The 20,801-nt window shown below is 35.8% G+C and overlaps 1 protein-coding gene across 1 annotated transcript in view; it reads right to left on the reverse strand.

The window, feature by feature from the left end:
• The window catches only part of CEP128 (centrosomal protein 128), a 419,635-nt gene that overhangs the window by 372,013 nt on the left and 26,821 nt on the right, over positions 1 to 20,801 (reverse strand). The window contains exons 5-8 of the mRNA XM_032405704.1: positions 13,870 to 13,996; positions 12,507 to 12,625; positions 9,052 to 9,143; positions 6,939 to 7,011 (exon numbers count right to left, since the gene is read on the reverse strand). Coding sequence (XP_032261595.1) covers positions 6,939 to 7,011; positions 9,052 to 9,143; positions 12,507 to 12,625; positions 13,870 to 13,996 — 411 coding nt within the window. The remainder of the gene's footprint in view (positions 1 to 6,938; positions 7,012 to 9,051; positions 9,144 to 12,506; positions 12,626 to 13,869; positions 13,997 to 20,801) is intronic.

A 20,801-nucleotide genomic window follows, 5' to 3' on the forward strand; every position in this document is an offset into this window, starting at 1 on the left:
CCCATTAACACTCTTGACTGTAGACGGTACATACTAGTTTTATTTGCTATATAAAAGAAATAAAAATGAAATAACTCATTAAGGGTTCTTTGTAAGCAGTGAAAGGTAAAACATTAACAAATGCAAAGTGCACTATGCAAATTAGTATTTTCAAACTCCAAACTCAAACTATCCCAACTAACATCATCAAAAAACAGCATGACAGTACAACTGTCCACAGCTTACTCAAAACTACAAAAATCTCAGCAGAACATTGAGGATATCTGAGTTTGGAGCAAAGCCTTTGTTAAAAGCATGCTCACAAGTTGTATAGCTATGTACCAAGTTAAAGGAACCTCATACAGTGGATATAAAACAGCAAAACCCTGTTAGAAATAGCATTAGAAATATCAAATATAGTAATAGAACCATATATATATGAAAACATTCAGGGAGTTCCATTTCGAAAAATGACATTCTAGATAATTCAGACCAAACCTTCCACTAAAAATAATTCAAAAAACTAGAAATTTTAAACACAAAGCAGTTTTAAAGCCCTGGAAAGATATATGAGACCAAGATGAAAGAGAAGAAATAAATTCAGAGACGTTAGTCCATCTTTTCTCCCTGAAATATCAGCCCACTTCTGAAAAAGCAATTGTGATACTGAGAAGCTAAACAGAATTTTTAACAGATGTGTGGGGCTACAGAGGAAAAACCAGAGTTGAGAGCCTTTCCAAGGAAGGGGGTGCCTAGTTAAACTTCCCCAACCCCACCCCCAGCCTTTGGGCTAAATTCCTGAAGAGTCATCCACTAGCAATAAGGTGAACTAGAAATAGTTGAAACCCAGCACTGAAGTTTTAACATTGAAATAGCTCAACAAAAATAATAAGGTAATCCATGATTGCTATGGCCCTTAATCTATAACAAAAAGTAAATATATATTCTAATACATAATAATTATCAAATTACTTATCCTTATCAAATAAGAATGAAATATATTTTCTGTCAAACAAAAGTAACGAGATAATCAAAAATAAACAGTAGGAAAAACAATGTGATCAAAATCCAAGAAAAATAAGAGATAACAGAAATAGAAACAGACCTTTATAAGATCTAGACAATGAAGTTATGACACACAGATACACAGACTGAGGATTTGGGCAAAGAACTACAAAGTTAAAAACAATGAAATCCAAATTCTAAAGTGAAATATGTGATAACTGAGAATACAAAATCAGTGGGTGGGTTAATAGAGTTGATTCAGTTGAAGAAAGAACAGGTAATTAAATAAAAGGTCAAAAGAAAATAGTCAAAATACGGAATAAAAAACAATGAATTAATACTTATAAAAATGAACATAAGAGACAAAGGGAATAGGCACAAATCAAAAGAACACAACTAAGCTCATCATAGTAAAACTGAAGAAAACCAGAGTAAGAGGAAAAACTCAAAAGCAAATTAGAGAAAAATATATATTACCATACAAAAAGCACCAACAAAACTAACAGCCGACTTCTCAACAGAAACAATGGAACTAAGAAAATGATGAAATATCTTCGAAATACAGACTAGGGGAAAAAAAAAAGGACTATCTAGAATTTTATATCCAGTGAAAATCTCTTCCAATAAAGAAAGTGAAATAAAGACATTTTCAGACAAATAAAGAGAGGATCTGTCACCAAAGAACCCACTCCAAGTGAAATTCTAAATGGGATTCGTTCAGGCATATGCAGATTCACTCTGAAGAAAATTTCAAAGTATGTTCTTAAGGCAGATGAGGAATCTCAGGATGCAAAAAGGAATGAGACATGGAAAGAAATGAAGAAAGCTGAAGATGGGGCACCTGGGTGGCTCAGTCAGTGAAGCATCCAACTCTTGATTTCGGCTCAGGTCATGATCTCAGGGTTGTGAGATCAGGCTCCATGCCTAGCGTGGAGCCTGCTTAAGATTCTCTCTCCCCCTTGGCCTCTGCTCCTCCCCCCAAAAAAAAATATTTAAAAATTAAAAAAGACAAAGATTGTTAATTTTTTTAATGTTAAGTGATACTCTATAAAATGGCATAAAAGTATCAAAGTCCAAAAATAAATCTTAAAATTAATGTATAACACATAAGATCTCTAGACAAAAAAACTATAAAATCTTAATGGAAGAATTTGCTCTGTTCATGAATAGGAAAATTCAACATTATAAAAATGTCAATTCTCTCCATGTTGGCCTATACATACAATGTAATCTAACAAAGATCCTAGGTTTTTAATAATTTCACATGTTGATTCTAAAATGTATTATGCAGAAATGCAGAGTAAAGAATACACAGGATAAACCTGAAGAACAAAATGGAAGGATTTACTCTACCATCTCACAACTTATCATAAAACAACAGTAATCAAGACAATGTGATATGGGCACTGGAATAGACAAATGAACCAGAGGATTGAATAAGTCCAGATACAGATGTCTGCATATGTGAACATTTGACTTACAACCAAGACAGGACTGTAAAGTAATAACAAAGGGGTGGTTCTTTCAATAAATGAAACTGAATCAATTAGATATTTATCTAAACTGTATGATCCCTACTTCATACCTTAAACATAAATTCCAAGTAGATATTAGATCTTAATGTAAAAGGTAAAACAATAAGCTTTTAGAATATTACATAAGAAAATATTTTCATGATCTGAGGATAGGGAACAATTTCTTAAACAGGTCAAAAAAGCACTAACCACAAAAGAAGAGATAGAAAAATGAACTAGATTAAATTTCAACAGAAGACCCCATTAAGAGAGTTTTAAGGAGACAAAACAACTCTAGACAATTAGAGACAACACCGCAATACATATAACTTACAGAGTGCTCATATACAAAATAAAGACCTCCCACAAATCAGTAATGAAAAGACAAGCAACCCAATTAAAAAAAAAAAAAAAAAGTGGGCAAAAGAAGCAAACTGGCATCTCAAAAAAGAAAATAGCCAATAGTCACTAACAAGAATGGAGAGGATTCCTACTTTGAAAAAGAAAACCAAAGCTGGTGGCATCACAATTCCAGACTTCAAGCTATATTACAAAGCTGTAATCACCAAGACAGTAGGGTATTGGCACAAAAACAGACACATAGATCAATGGAACAGAATAGAGAGCCCAGAAATGGACCCTCAACTCTATGGTCAACTAAACTTCGACAAAGCAGGAAAGAATATCCAATGGAAAAAAAAAAAAAAAAGACAGTCTCTTCAAAAGAGACTGGTGTTGGCAAAATTGGACAGCTGCATGCAGAAGCATGAACCTGAACCACTTTCTTATACAATACACAAAAATAGACTCAAAATGGGTGAAAGACCTAAATGTGAGACAGGAGTCCATCAAAATCCTAGAGGAGAACACAGGCAGCAACCTCTCCGACCTTGGCCGCAGCAACTTCTTGCTAGACACGTTTCCAAAGGCAAGGGAAACAAAGGCAAAAATGAACTATTGGCACTTCATCAGGATAAAAAGCTTTTGCACAGCAAAGGAAACAGTCGACAAAACCAAAAGACAACCAACAGAATGGGAGAAGATATTTGCAAATGACATATCAGGTAAAGGGCTAGTATCCAAAATCTCTAAAGAACTTAACAAACTCAACACCCAAAGAACAGATAATCCAATCAAAAATGGGCAGAATTCCTGAACAGGTATTTCTCCAAAGAAGACAGACAAGTGGCCAACAGACACATGAAAAAATGCTTAACATTACTTGGCATCAGGGAAAGACAAATCAAAACCACAATGAGATACCACCTCACACCAGTCAGAATGGCTAAAATTAACAACTCAGGAAATGACAGATGCTGGCGAGGATGCGGAGAAAGGGGAACTCTTACACTGTTGGTAGGAATGCGAACTGGTACAGCCACTCTGGAAAAAGAGTATGGAGGTTCCTCAAAAAGTTAAAATTGGAGCTACCCTATGACCCAGCAATTACACTACTGGGTATTTATCCCAAAGATACAAATGTAGTGATCCAAAGGGGCACCTGCACCCCAACGTTTAAAGAAGCAATATCCACAACAGCCAAACTGTGGAAAGTGCCCAGATGTCCACTGACAGATGAATGGATAAAGAAGATGTGGTGTGTGTGTGTGTGTATATATACACACACAATGGAATACTACTCAGCCATCAAAAAATGAAATCTTGCCATTTGCAATGATGTGGATGTAACTAGAGGGTATTATGCTAAGTGAAATAAGTCAACCAGAGAAAGACAATTATCATATGTGGAATTTGAGAAATGAGACAGAGTATCATAGGGGAAGGGAAGAAAAAATAAAACAAGATGAAATCAGAGAGGGAGACAAACCGTAAGAGACTCTTATCATAGGAACAAACTGAGGGTTGCCAGAGGGGAGGGGCATGGAGGGAGGAAATTGGTGATGGACATTAAGGAGCGCACATGATGTAATGAGCACTGGGTATTATACAGGACTGATGAATCACTGAACTCTACCTCTGAAACTAATAATACACTGTATGTTAATTAACAGAATTTAAATTAAAAACAAAAAAACAAAACAAAAAAGGAAACAAAAACAAACAAAAAGAATGGAGTGGATTCCTAACAGACAATTCAGTAGGAAATTGGGGAAAAATATCAATGATGTGATAAATAAGGCCCATATCAGGCCAAAAGATGAGAAAGTCTAGAAAAGACAAAATGTGAAAAATGTTCATCATCTAGTAATGATGAAAATGCAAATTACAACCATGATGAGACACTATAAACACCTAACATACTGGCTATAATTGAAAGACTAATAATACCAAGTATTGGAAATGATGAAAAGCAACATGAATTCTCCTGCATTGCCAGTGGGAGTGCAAATTAAGGCAACCACTTTGGAAACCTGTTTATTAGTATCTACTAAATGTGAAGGCACCTATCAATTGCACTACATGTTACATACCAACAGAAATGCATGTACATAGGCACTAAAATCATGAATAAGATTACTCACAGCAGCCTTATTTGTAATAGCCCAAAATTTGAAATAATTCAAATATCATGTTAAAATACATTGCAGTAAATCTATACAATGGAATACCAAAGAGCAGTAAAAATGAACAAACTGGAAGTACTTGACACAACGCCCAGAAATATCATAACCTTAAGGATTAGCAAAAAACAGACACAAAAAACCTTGCCCTATAGGATTCCACTTAGTAAAAATTCAAAACAGTCAAAATTAACCTATGGGGTAAAAAGTCAAAATAGTCATCTCTGAAAAAGAAGGAGTAATTAGTGATTGGGACGGGGAATGAGGAGGCTTCTCGTGCACTGGTAATGTTCTATTTCTAGATCTGGGTGGTGGTTACATGGGCCTGTTCACCTTGTAATAATTCACTGAGTTATACACTTTTCTGTAAGTAAATGATCTCCAAATTTAGAAAATTAAAAATTAAAAACAAAAACAAAAACAAAGCTTCAGCAGGTTCTGCTGTAAGTTGACAGGTTCCACTCTAGAATATATGACAAGAGCCAGAAGATCATTTAGTAAGTTATAAAGGATCTGGGAGCTACATTCTTCAAAGTATGTGTTCAGTTCCTGTTTAGATAGTATGTAAATCAGACAATGGCACAGACTTCTTGCTGTGTGAACCACTGCAATTAACTAAGAAAGGCTCCAATGTGTTAATCTCAGAAAATACTTTTTTTTTTTGAAGTATGATACTTCAAGTATTTTAGACTGGCACAACTTAAACTGAAGGTTTTGGTATGCTTTGAAAACTCTAGGACTTTATGTAAAAAAAAGGAAGTATCCCATTTCCTGATCACACATCAGCATCACCTGACATATCATCAGGCACTAACTGCGAAGATTTTGTCTATTTCAACAAAAGACAGACATTGTATCTTCACCTCTCTAGGGCACTTCGGGAGGAAATCAGCACCAAAAGCACAAGAGGAATGTGCTTTTATGTGGCCAGATGTTTATTCAAATTTTTGAAACGGGCAAATTTCACTGCAAGAAGAGTAACTAAGTTGATCTCTTTAAAAATAGAGCATATCCATCTCTTAGCATATGTGGCCAATAAATTCAAACTCCAAAATAAACTCAACATATCTATGTAAAGAACTGTAAACACAATAAAAACAGCAGAAAAAAGTATCTGCCTATATTCAGAAACTTTCAGTTTGAATAAAACATGTTAAGAAAAAAAGTCTGTCTGCTACCATTCCTGGTCTTGAAAAAACAAAAGGTACTGTGGGATATGAATAAATACACATTGCTCCTGAAGTTGGTAAATTTCCAAGTTTAACTGACAATTTCTATTGATTTTTTTCTCCTAAAAAAAACAGAGAAAACAACTGATGATGCAAAGAAACAGACACTGTATGTACTTCATTTTTCACTTTAATTCCACAAGGACAGTGATTTGATAAAAAGAAACCACTGAATAATGACTGTCAACAGTCTGAGTTTGAGATAATAAAACTTGAGAATTAGGGGTATTTTCAATTGGCATCATGTCCAACAACAACAGACAGCAAGGTCTTTGCAGCAATTCTGATTACACATGTATGTGAAATAAAAATACTGAAAATACTTAATGAGGAGTGCTACAGAGTCACTACCAAGAAATTCCATATTTTTCAAACATCATTTAATACAAGCCATGGAATCACTGGGTCTCTTCTGAATATTCATAAGGAAACTCTAAAATATTAAATAATAATTCTATCTCTAATATATTACCACTATAAACATTTAAAACTTTAATACCCAAAATTTATTAATATTTTATAAGAAGTACAAGAATATATTTTAGACAAAATGGCATATATCACCCAAAAAGTTAAAATCTACTAAACTTGACTATGATTATGATGAGCCCAGCCACACTATCATCTGCATATGAATTTATTTATTTATTTATTATTTATTTATTTATTTATTAACAGAGAGTTCTTACCACATCTGGTTTTTGGGCTTCATTAAGTTTTTCCGTCAATTCTTCCAAAGCTCTTTTTGTTTCAGCATCCGACCTAGGCAAAGAAAAATATTTTAAGTTGGCTGAGAAAATATACACAATTAGTTAAATTTACAACATAATAGTTATTACATAATACTCTACTGTAGTGGTTCTTAAACATTAGCCAACATATGAAACACCTGGAGGACTTATTAAGACGGACTGCTGAATCAGTAGATCTGCAATAGTGCCCAAGAATATGCATTTCTACAAATCCCTAGCTGATGCCGATGGTGCTGATTTGGGAATTACACTTGTGTTACAAGTAAGCAGAATGGGATCCTAAAATCTTCCTCATTCACAAAGTTAAGTCACCAGGTTTCACAAGAAACTTGACTTCTAATTTGGCTTAAGTAAAGTTTCTCTGCCTCACACATGCCTCTGTGTCATACAAACTATCAGCAGACCATACCAGCCCATGGATCAGAAGATTCCCAGTTCACCACTGCACATCCAAATGATCATTTAAACTAAATAAATAAATCATCCCTACAACTTCCCCTTTGTCTTCTTATAGGATAAATTTCTAAAATTCATGTTCCTAGTGCTTAATTTGTACCCTTTCTTCAAATGTGTAAAAGCTACATAATAAAGCAATCCAAGAACATACTATATTAGAATGCTGACACCATTCTACTAATTTTATTAACTTGTCAAAACTAAACACCTAGTTTTTAATTAACTAACCCTTACTGGCTTAAAAGATTAACAATAAACATAGCTCAACAATATAGCTCAAAATTCAGGAACTTAATTTCTTTATTCATACCAGCTATATCAAGAAATGATCTTGAACCACAGGTGGTTCCATAAGTGGTAAAGAGCAAATACTCTGGGGCCATATGCCTACATCTGAATCCTGACTAGACCACATACCCCATTTGAACTCTAGCAAGTTGTTACTTCATCTCTCTGTGCCCCTTTCCATATCCAAAAATTGGAAAAAATAATAATGATAATAATTTGGGTTGTTGTAAAATTTAAACCTAAATCTATCTGACATGAAGTAACTGTTCAATAACATTAACTACTAGTAGTAGGAGTAATAGTAAGGTATTTAATTCTTATTACTAAATTTCCTGCCTTCCTCATTTAAAGGCAGGTAAGTTATATAGACTACAGTTGATAATCACAGATTTACATTTATAGCTTTGACCCCATCTTTGCTATAGCAACACAAAGCTGGTGTGTGGAATGATTTTGTCAGCTGGAATGGGAGTTAGCAAGTGAACTTGGTAAACAAACTTCCACTCAGCTTTGTTGTTCCCCCATCACTGTTGTCTATAGATTGTGACTCTTGAGAAGGGATAAAAAGTTTGGTTTCTTGTAAAAATATGGCCTCCAAATGAAAAGCAACTGTCACTGCTGATGATGAAAATGAAAAGACAGTGAAGAAATTTTAAATAAAGTGATACTTGTTGGGGACTACCCAGAATTGATAAAACTGCAAAGACTTGTCAGATATAAACCACTCACTTTTGAAGATTTCAACTGAAAGCTAAAATATCAGATTGGTCTCTGCCTCTGCCTCTCACCCCCTCCAATGTATTTGCAAATCGACCTCTTTGCTAAGGTCTCACAATGTATCTCTCTGTAATGGCAGCACTCCAGTATAGTAAGTTAAAATGTTTTTAAAAATATGAAATTAGGGGCACCTGGGTGGCTCAGTCTGTTAAGCATCTGCCTTCGGCTCAGGTCATGATCTCAGGGTCCTGGGATCAAGCCCTGATGAAGGCTCCCTGCTCAGTAGGGAGTCAGCTTATCCCTCTCCCTCTGCTCCTCCGCCTGCTCATGTACGAGAGCGCACGCTCTCTCTCTCTCTCAAATAAATAAGTAAAAATCTTTAAAAATATATATGAAATTAATTTGTCTAACAAGGAGTCATAGTACATTCTAAATTCAAAGGATTTTTAAACTGTTCCTTTAATAAATTTTAAAATACTAGTATAAAAACAGCACTGTTTTTTAAATTCATGTAAATATGTCAATTACAGAACTTATTGTGTTCTTCTAATAACTCATGCCTCCAACAAAAACCATATTCTGCTTTTACCGGCTTCTTCTGGCAAGTTCCCGATTGAAATCATCTCCAAGCCGAACTTGTTCACTGCTCAGGTCTCGGAGGGACTGATGAAAAGCATGAAGCTGGTAAAGACAAAACACAGTTATCCATTTAGGATTCTGTTTAATTCTTCCATGAAGATTCACGAAGGTTAGTAAGAACTTATTTTTTGCACTAATGCCCAAATTTTATAATGTTATTAAGACATAATAAAATACATGTCTATTCTGAAAGAAATATTTTTCCAAAGAAAAGCAATTTTTAAAAAGTTACATATAACTTTTTATATATAAACCATCACATCCTTTATAGTACAGTAATTCTGGGTCTTTTAGATACCCTAAAAAAAAATTTAAAAAAAAGTCAGCAAACTTTTTCTGTAAAGAGTACAACAGCAAATATTTCAGGCTTTCAGGCTATATGATCGCTGTCTAAATTACTCAATGCTGCCATTTTAGCACAGAAGTAGCCATAAACAAATGAGCATGGCTGTGTTACACAATAACCCTATTCAACTAGACCACATGCCATAGTATGCCAATCCACACTGCAGAGAAACTCTTACCCACGTGCACCAGGAACCATGTACAATAATGTTTGGAGCAACACTGTTCATAATGAAAACACCGAAAATAAACCAAAAGCCCATTAAGAATAGAATGGAGGAGCGCCTGGGTGGCTCAGTCGTTAAGCGTCTGCCTTCAGTTCAGGTCATGATCCCAGGGTCCTGGGATTGAGCCCCGCATCGGGCTCCCTGCTTTGCGGGAAGCCTGCTTCTCCCTCTCCCACTCCCCCTGCTTGTGTTCCCTCTCTCGCCGTGTCTCTCTCTGTCAGATAAATAAACACAATCTTGAAAAAAGAAAAAAGAACAGAATGGATAAGGTGCCTGGGTGGCTCAGTTGGTTAAGCAACTGCCTTCAGCTCAGGTCATGATCCCGGGGTCCTGGGATTGAGTCCCATATCAGGCTTCCCTTGCTCTGTGGGGAGCCTGCTTCTCCCTCTCCCTCTGCCTGCCATTCCCCCTGCTTGTGCTGTCAAATAAATAAATAAAATCTTTAAAAAAAAAAAAAACAGAATGGATATAAATAAATTGTGATATATTCTCCCAGTGGAGTATAATATAGCAGTAAAAATGAAATGCTCAAACCTACCTACACGTTAGTAAGGCTGAATGTCAAAAATGTAACATCAATTGAAAAAAAGCAAAAGAAGACATACATTATTATTCCATTTATATAAAGTTTAAACAAAGGGAATACTAAACAAGATGTAAGTAGTGCAAATGTTTTGTTTTGTTTTATTTTTAAAGCAAGAGAATGATTAATATAAAAGTCAGGATAGTTGACAGCCCTTGGGGAAAGGAAGAGTGTAAAAGAGCCTTTAGGGGTATGATAATGCTCTGATTCTTGGCCTGGGTGGTGGTTACATGAATTTTTCTTTAAATTAGTGTACTTTTAACTGTAAATATGTATACCACATATGTATGTGTATACTATAATTTACAACAAAAAATTAAGTTATAGAGATTTGCAGAAACAACAAATTCATTCATTTCAACAAATGCACATTGAGCAACTAATCAGTGCCGGCAATTATGGTAGGAAACAAGGGGCTCAGAATTTAACATGGGAGATAGACATGCAAACAAAATGACAAATGATGTGCAGGGCATTAAGAAAGTACACAGTCGGGGCTCCTGGGTGGCTCAGTCGTTAAGCGTCTGCCTTCGGCTCAGGTCATGATCCCAGGGTCCTGGGATCGAGCCCCACATCAGGCTCCCTGCTCGGCAGGAAGCCTGCTTCTCCCTTTCCCACTCCCCCTGCTTGTGTTCCCTCTCTCACTGTGTCTCTCTCTGTCAAATAAATAAATAAAATCTTAAAAAAAAAAAAAAAAGAAAGTACACAGTCAATGTGGAGCTAAAGGTCATCTTAAGAGACTTAAATTCAGGAAGAACAGTTAAAAAGAAAGGAGTGGAGGTAATACAGTAAATGAAGAGCAGACCATTCACTTGGGTTTTGCCATGGTTTTCCAGTTTTGCAAATCAGAACCCTAGGACTCAACCTTGACACCTCCTTTTCAATCATTCCCACCCTCCCCAAATGGTCATCTGATCTTCAAGACCTTTTATTTTACCCACCAAATAGCTTTTAAGTCTACCCCCAACCCCATTCTCTCCAACTCCATTTATCCTAATCCAAGTAACTAGCATCTCACACCCACAACACAGCAATATCCTCTTAATTGGTTTGCCCACACTGATTCCATTTTTCCACACTAGAGGTGGAGTGATCTTTTCAAAATAACTGTCACCCCCTTACAAGGCTGTGCAGAGTCTCAGCCCTTCATATGTCTTCAGCCACATGGCCTTCTTTAAGTTGCTCATAGGTGTTAGCTTCCTTCTGCCAAAGTATTTGTTCTACCTAAAATGACTCACTCAACTTTCAGGTCTCAGCCCATCAGCCTTTCTTCAGGAAACCTTCCCTGACTGGGGCAAGTCCCTCTACCACACACTCCCATGGCCCTATGCTTTCTGTTGTAGCTTGCAACTCAGCTCACAGTTAAGGGTGTATTTGTGTACTTATTTGATTAATAAGTAGCACCCCACCCCCCCCCCCCCCAGATTACAAGCTCCAGGAAAAGGCAAGTTTTACTTATTCCTGTTTCCAAGCACAAGCACTGTCCCAGAATACTAGCACTAAATAAACAGAATGAAAGAGTAAATGAATCATGCTAGGATATTGTTCTCTGCTCCAGGCTTCATTATATAATCCACTCTAGCAAGTTGCACCTACCAAAAAAATAAGTAACACAGTAAAGGAAAAGTTTCTACAAGGCATCTTCTTGTGCACTTGGTTCTGTTACTTCTATCTTAAGCTATAACAAGTAAAAGCTACAGGTGAGTATCCTGACAAACTTTAAGCCCGCAATCCTGAAACAACCAAAACATAGATGTCAAAGTCAGCAACATCCTCTAGTCCTTATCTAATTAATTTAGCTACCCAAGGCAACAAGAAACATTTTTTCAGCTCTTGTAGGGAAGTTTAAAGTAGGAAAAGAAATATATCTGTAGAACTAATACATCCAAAATCTTCAGTGAATACATGAAATACATGAAAAAAGTATAAAAGTTCTTGCTTCTATTAAGTAGCTCCATCAGCGATTCAACAATCAGAAAAACACTAATGAAAAAAATCAATAGGTTAACCACACGACTAACTTGTTTATATGAAACAAAGTAGCTGACTTAGCAGGCTTACAGAAGAGTGAGCCACCCGAACAAGGAAACAAAACATGTCCAGCTTAACTCACCTTTAAATGTTCCACAAAACATCCTCCTCCATTACAAAATTCAAAGTAAATGATAATTATTTATTGAAAATAAAATAGTTTACTTGGTTTAAAAATATATATATATCAAATAGAGATTACAGAATAATACAAAATACCTGGCCCACGTCGTCAGGCTCCCGAACAAATCGGACACCAGTTCTGGACCTAATTCGCTTAGTACCCTGTTGATCCCCATAGTCCTTGAGGGGTGAGGTAGGTGGAAACCGGTAGCTCTCTTTAGAGATAAAAGAAAAAAAGAGAATAAAAACATGCAGGAGAAGAAACAATCTAAAATTTTGTTCAGAAAATATATATACACAGGCCCTAACCCAGACTATTTCCCAAGTATCTTGCTAGGGCCACAAAATCAGCACTAATCTTGCTCTTAAAGCAGATAAAATGAGCAACAGAAATAACCTGGAGATAGAAAACATCAAAGATTTTAATTTGCTATACTTTTCAAAGATGTAATATAGTATTTCCCTTATTTAAAAATAATAAATTGGCAAATAAAAATAACTTTTATGTCTTTCTAAAATATAAATTAATAAACAATTTTTCAAACAACAAAGTAATCTAAAATCTGAACATTGTTTAAAAAAATCAATAAAAACTACATAAAAATAGCTAATTGTGTCCAATTTTTAATCCTTATTATGATCAACAGCAATATTAACAATGTGGGCTACTAATGTTCACTTCTATGTAAATCACCTCTCTTCACTGCAGACTTCTCTGTTCTTTTCTATTCTAAGTCTTTTCCATTCAAATGTGATCTCAGTGTTGTAGGAAAGTATTAAGATTAACTACAGGCAAACCAAGTGTTACATCTTTAATCCAGCTGTTGAAATCTAGCTTGGCACCAAAGATAAAATTCACCTGTTCTTAACAAGTGTCATAGGATAGTTCTTAATCAGACTTTGAAAAACTATGAAGCCGGGACAAGACTTCTCATCTAGAAAGTACACCACACAGTAAATCCTATTTGTGTATTCGTTTTGATTAGGGACAGACAATTAAATCCAAGTTTTGTCAAGTAAAACTCTATGTAGTCTATCAAGTCTGAGAACAAAAGCAATAGAATAACAAAGTCCTACTGAACATATTTCAAAATAGTCACCACAAAATTACTGACAACTGCATCTTCTTAACCTTATTTGTATGATATTGTATATGGGTCCTATTTCTCCAAAGACTAAATGTATCCAATAATGGACTTCAGGAATATTTGTAAAACAAAAAAGAGTTTTCAAAACATCTGAAGAGGGGCGCCTGGGTGGCTCAGTTGGTTAAGCGACTGCCTTCGGCTCAGGTCATGATCCTGGAGTCCCGGGATCAAGTCCCACATCGGGCTCCCTGCTCAGCAGGGAGTCTGCTTCTCCCTCTGACCCTCCCCCCTCTCATGCTCTCTCTATCTCATTCTCTCTCTCAAATAAATAAATAAAATCTTTAAAAAAAAAAAACATCTGAAGAGTTTACCTGTCACAGTGCCACCATCGAGGTCACTTGCACTCAGACTTGTAACAGAAATACTTCTCCCTCCTGAGTTTCTCAATAAACGTTGACTCCGCAGTTGGCCTATTGATTGTTCCAAGCTTTCTTTTAACTAAATTAAAGAATATAATGAAGGAAAAGTTATTCTCTCTAAACAATTCCAAATACAAACAAACAAGAGATTTTTAAAGCAATTTCTGAAATTATCTGAGTTCCAAAAGAGAATTTATATCAGAAAAAATTTTGAAGTAAGGTATGTTAAGAACTATAAACATAGTAAAGATAAATATTCTCAGAACCAATTCTAACATCTGGTTTTAAAAGGCATCTGTTGCTACCTATTCCGTCTATCAGCAGAATGTGAAAAACTGATCTACTACCTAAGGGCTTACAAAACCAGATTAAATGTCTAATTGATGTGCCACCCATACTTAGAAACATAACAAGGCCATACATCTGAAAGAAGAGAGAGCGTCTGCCTTCCTTCTAAATATTCCTTCAGAAGCCCCAGGTCTATAACAAATAGGAAACTAACCAGTTATCACAGTGACTTCTGCTATTAAAATAATGTACATTGCCCAATTGCATATCAGAACATCGTTTTCATTCATTCAAAGACTTCAAATACCAGAAAACTATGTGGTCAGATGTCAGACTGTTAATACATACTAGAGAATAGAGTTGTCCAAACGCTCTCTTCAGATTATTAAGGAGTCAGCCAGTAGGGGATATAAGACAACTTTTAGACCTAAAGAGCTGCATTAAATAAAAAGACACCAAATACAAAGAATAATGTCCAGAGCTATACACAGCTACAGACCTGAAAAGAGGATTCAACTGAAACCCAAGGTAACAGAGAGAAAAGCTGAGGGAAATCCACATACCCTGAACTACTGGGCAACTTCAGGTCTAGATATCTTATCCAAGGATAAATAAAAAATAATAAAAATAATGCATAGATCCATAGAACAAATCACCCATAACTCTTTAAAGAGAATGTTAAAACAAATGATTGACAGGACAGGGTTTCCTAAATTCAGCCAGAATTAAAGAGTAGAAGACCACTTATGGAGAGAACAATTTGGTTTCCTTGGGGAACCGTGCAGGAAAAAAGCAACCTCAGTTGAAGAGAAAGCACAGATGAAACAGAATATGAATGACAAATGAGCAAATCCTTTCTCATTTTGGTTATTTGGATTTAGCTCTTCTGCAGAACCAAGGATAAAATGTCTGGATTAAAGAAATAAAATTTCAGGAATGCACCTCTAATGTTGCTCTCATTTCTGGGGGGTGGGGGGGAGGCTAATATTTCTGCACTCTCTGTCCCCTGCTTCCCTAATTTGTAATATACAAGATACCATCCTGCCTGAGCATTCACTGGCTATAGGACCCAGTCTATTAATCCAGAGAAATACAAAGAGAAGGCCCAAGAAAACAAGGTCTACCTTGAGAATCATTTATACGTAAGTAAAATAAAATTAAATCTAACATATAAGTAGACCAACGATTTTACAGTGAACACGAAATAGTGTATCAGTAACCTATGATAAGCTCTGAATAAAATTAAACCATGTTAAGAAGCTCAAATCTAAACTGCAACATGAAAAAGGGATTAGAAATATAAAATGACTTTAGATCACACAAGTTAGTGACAGAACCAGCTCTATTAACTTTTTCTGTGTTTATCTTTATTATTCACATCTTTCAAGTGAGGCCTGATGACAGTATCCTTTTAGAAACAAAAGTAAGCGGTCATTTCTTGTTATTGCTTTTCTTGTGGATAGTCTGCCCTTTCTAGCTCTAATTATTAAGATTTTGTTTGACTCTGTCAATGGTTTTACTGTGATATAACAATGTGAAGTTTTATATGTAGCTATCCCATTTTTGACCCATAGAGATCATGGAATCTCTACCTTGATATCTTTCCTGTGTTATAAATTCTCAGCCATCATCTCTTCAAACATTGTTTCCGCCCTTTCTCTCCTCCCTCTCTTTCTGAAAATCTGGTTATATTCAAGTAATCTTTCTACCAAATCCTATATGTCATTCATGCTCTTTTCTATATTATTCATCCTTTCATTTGTCCATTTTTCTTTTTTGGGTATCTTATGCTGGCCTAATTCATTAATTCTCTCTTCAATGTAATACCAACTGCTATTTAATCCATACTTTAACAGGATTGGTCTATTTATTTGCTTATTTTAGTTATATTATTCAGTTTCTGTAATTTTCATTTGGTTCTTTTTTGGAGTTTCCAATTCTTTGTCAAAATTCTCAATCTTGTCTTTTAATTTCTTGAACAGGTTAATCAGAATTTTTTTTATATTCTTATGTATGTTTCTATTGTCTGGTTTTTTCCCTTGATTTTCAGTCACCTCTTATATTTTCTTATGCCTGATTATCATGCAATAGACATTGTATATGAAAAATTGTGGAGATTATTTAAAGCTCTGGATGATGACATCTTCCTCCAGAAGGGATTTGGTTTTGCTTCTAGCAGGAAGTCAGGCTAGGGTCACTAGGAAACCCAAATAACCTTAATCTAGTTAGGAACCAAGATGATTCAAAGCTGGGCTTCTGCCCCCATCAGAACAGGTCTATTTTCAGTTCATCACTTCTCTCATTTTCAGCTCATCATTTTTCCTAGGCTATCATTCTTTGGTGTCTCCAATGAAAGCCTGTAGATTCCTGAATTCCAGTTTTGGTCTCTCTGGCCTCTCCAGTCTATGGAAAGCTCTGATCCTATCCTCTCTGCTTCTAAGCCATCTCTTTTGAAATCAGCGACCGCCTTACACGAAGAAGAGTCACAAATGCACAACTCATCCTTCTGGACTTCCATTTTTGACAGATCTTTACCAGATCTAGACTACAAAATCCCTCACTTGCTTGGTTGTTCTCTGATAGATTCATAATACTTTTTACTTTTCTTTTTTTTTTTTTGCCTTTCTAGTTGTTCTGAACAGGTGAGGTTATCCAAAATAATCTTATCTAGCAATGCCAGAAGGAGAACTTGCCATCATCCTTTTCATGTGGGCTTACTGCTAACAAATCCTAAACTGTAGCTAAATGCTGATGAATAAAATGAATTTACACACACACACACACACACACACACTCCCTACTAATAAAAACAACAACAACAAAAAAACCCCATCATGGAACCATATGGAAAATATTACAGAATAAGAGAAATGATCCATTACCCCAAAATCTAGAAGTAATAACAAATGTTGGAAATTTAATCATTTCAGAAATAAGATAAAAAGTTAGACAAACTACCTAGCAACCTCATTTTAAAATTCTAAAAAGATCTATCATACACCACTGAATAGATGAACAGGCTGATATATAAAGACCAAAAACTATAATGTAAAAGGTAAATGAGACAAATATTTTTTAATTACTCCTACAAGTATCATGGCAAAAACAGGTCCTCCTCCTAAGATACAAAACTGAAAATATAATTGAATTAAAACCTACACTTCATGGGGCACCTGGGTGGCTCAGTTGGTTAAGCATCTGCCTTGGGCTCAGGTGATGATCTTGGGTCCTGGGATCAAACCCAGTGTCCAGCTCCCTGCTCAGCGGGTGTCTGCTTGTCCCTCTCCCTCTGACAACCCCCCCACCCCCGCCTGTGCTCTCTCTCTCAATCTCAAATAAGTAAAATCTTTAAAAAAAAAAAAACCCTACACTTAAAGTAGCAATAACACAAGAGATACTGCATAAAATCTAATTGTGATATATGAAACCAAATCTGATAACTCCTAAAACATAAAAACACAGAGATAAAGAAATAATAAAATTATAAAAATTGTTTTAAACTCTTCAGGATTTTAACCCCTAACTAGGTGCCAAAACAAATCAAACTTGAAATTAAATGGGGGGAAAAAAAAAAACACTAATAAAAGTCAATTTAAGATTAATGTACTATGATGGATGATGTTGTTTTGCTGAACGCTAAGTCAATGCTCCACACAAGACTGTGGTGCTGACTCCAGTAGTACAGGTTCTAAGAGTTTAGCATGGCTACCCGTCCAGGTACCAAATGATGGTTCCATTTTCCACCTATGTCCCCTATCTGAAAGACTGGAAAAGCAGCATCACAGAATATGTTATGCCATATTTTTCACCTCAACTTGAGATGAATGTATTATTTACATATTAGGTCTATTCATTTACTGCCATTCATTTGATATTAGACTAAAATAATTGAAACATTACTACTATGTACTGGTACGAATACAAATAAAACTTGGGCACTGAAACTGAATGGCAATTATAAAATAGTTTATCCAAATTGTCAAGACATGCTTTTAAACTTAGAAGTCAAGAAGTCCTCCTCTAGGCAGGGGCGCCTGGGTGGCTCAGATGGTTAAGTGTCTGCCTTCAGCTCAGGTCATGATCCCAGGGTCCTGGAATCATTGGGCTCCTGGCTCAGCAGGGAGCCTGCTTCTCCCTCTCCCTCTGCCTCTCCCGCTGCTCATGCTCTCTCTCTGTATGTGTGTGTTTCAAATGAATAAATAAAATCTAAAAAAAAAAAAAAAAAAAAAAAAAGAACTCTCCCTCTAGGCAATGATGAAATAATTTGAGCATCAATGGAAATATTACCTACAATGGATTCAAACACTTCAAATATGCATAAATTTGTGAGTTAATAATCTTCAAAGGAGAAAAAAAACCACTGGTCACTACTGAGCATGCTAGGAAACCAACTCATTATTTTGGAAACTAGCAGATAAATGAAATTGTGTAAAACTACATAAGCTTTTAGATTAACATTAAAATAAAAATATCAGGGCGCCTGGGTGGCTCAGTCGGTTAAGTGTCTGCCTTCAGCTTAGGTCATGATCCCGGGGTCCTGAGATCGAGCCCCGCATTGGGCTCCCTGCTCAGCGGGAGCCTGCTTCTCCCTCTCCCTCTGCTGCTCCCCCTGCCTGTGCTCTCTCTATCTGTCAAATAAATAAATAAAATCTCTAAAAATAAAGGAATGAATAAATAAAATAAAAATATAAAACTTTAAAATTCTCACAGAGCTCTGAAAGTTCTGTGATGGCTCTATGTGAAAGACTCTAATTAGAGACAAAACAGAAGTCAAATTTAATGAACTGAAAAAAGAGTATATAACTCTAAAGGACTGACCACAGTGCAAAGCAAGTCTATGAAAGGGAGTCATCCAGGCGTCAATGGGTAGTCCAAATAAGAGGTGTGATCACTGAAAGCATCATGATTCAGAAAGACCAGAGGGAAGCCGGGCAGTGATTTCCTCAGAGGTGCTACTTTTGCTTCTGCTTCTGTTCTTATCCACATAGTTCACACCACAGCAGCTAAAATTCTCAGTTTTGTTTTGTTTTTGTTTGTTTTGTTTTGTTTTTTGAGGGCACAATAAGACAGTATGTAAAATAATTAGAACAGTGCCTGGGGAAGATTAGTTTGCTCAGTATATAGTTTTTCTAGGATGACTGTAGGCAATGCATAGAAGAGCAAAAAATAAATGGAATGAAAAAATGGGATGTTTTACTCTGGATAAACTCTTTAGAAGAATTTATCATTCCCTAAAAATGATTTCACTAAATTCCTCTGGCTGTATACTTAGGGACTCTTGAATAGCAACAGTATCGATATTCCCACTAACAGCAGCTATTTCTTTATAACTCCACAAAGAACTCCTTCATAATATGATTCACATTTCATTTCCAGCATTATCACTTTTCACTTTATTGTTTTACTATCAGCCGATCCCTTATTATTTATTTTTGTAAAAGAGCACACCACAGGTTTATCATTAGAAGGCAAGAAAGTAACACAACTATATGTTTTACTATCTGTGAGCAATCAGCAACAGACTTCAAAAGCAGTCATCTCTTATTTACATAGTAATATGTGAACTGAAGAGCTAGTAGCAAAGTGTGTACTTTTTGCAGTTACTCATAGTTACTAAACTTTGTTAACTGAAATTCAAATTGTGTTGTTTGGGGACCGGTGTTATTTGGCCAAACTGAGGAATGAAACTCATGCATATCAAAACCAAGCCACAAGGACTGCTTGTATTTACTTTCCAGAGTCCTCAAATAGCTGCTCCGTGCATTCAGTAGTGGTTTTATAGAATACCCAGTGAACAATATGCTAACTCTACCTACCTGGGCCTGGAACTCTGGTTTGTTTAGGTTAAAAATATTGACTTTCCAAAATTCTTAATAGCAAACTTCTTGACCGGTCGTAGGAAGGTAAGGTTTCCAAGCAATAGTAAACAGTAGGAAACTAGGCACCAACTCCACAAACAGTATCAGAAATGCCTAAGCAATAAATCATTCAATAAAATTTGGCTTCAATAAGAGAAAATGAGAAACAAAGAACACATGTGCAAAGAACCACATGTATAAACTTTCTTGGTAAATATAGAGCAACAGTAACTGCTTCACTAATAATCATTGTATCTCACAAATTCACATTCACAGCAAAACTAATTCCATCCTTGACTATGCTCATTTTGAGAGAGAAAAAGAAAATCACACAAAAAATAGTCACTAGAAAATTCTTAAAAGATACTTACCGTTATTCCAGAGACCATAATAGAAATAAACTAGGACTAGTCATTATTCACATATACATATAATAGCTACCAAATAATCATCAAATAATTAGCTTCCATACAAATGAAAAATACAACTTAAAAAAAAAAAAAAACCTTGGTAAAAATTATAAGTGCTGCACTTTAAAGTAGGCTTGGGGGTGCCTGGGTGGCTCAGTTGGTTAAATGGCCGACTCTTGGTTTCAGCTCAGGTCATGATCTCAGGGTCCTGGGATCAAGCCCCATCTTGAGCATCAGCGCAGAATCTGCTCGAGGATTCTCTCTCCCTCTCCCTCTGCCCCTCCCCCTGCTTGTGTGCGTGTGTGCATGCATGCACATTCTCTTTCTC

Source organism: Phoca vitulina, unplaced genomic scaffold (genome assembly GCF_004348235.1).
Source record: "Phoca vitulina isolate PV1807 unplaced genomic scaffold, GSC_HSeal_1.0 scaffold7, whole genome shotgun sequence".
NCBI classification, from domain to species: Eukaryota; Metazoa; Chordata; class Mammalia; order Carnivora; family Phocidae; genus Phoca; species Phoca vitulina.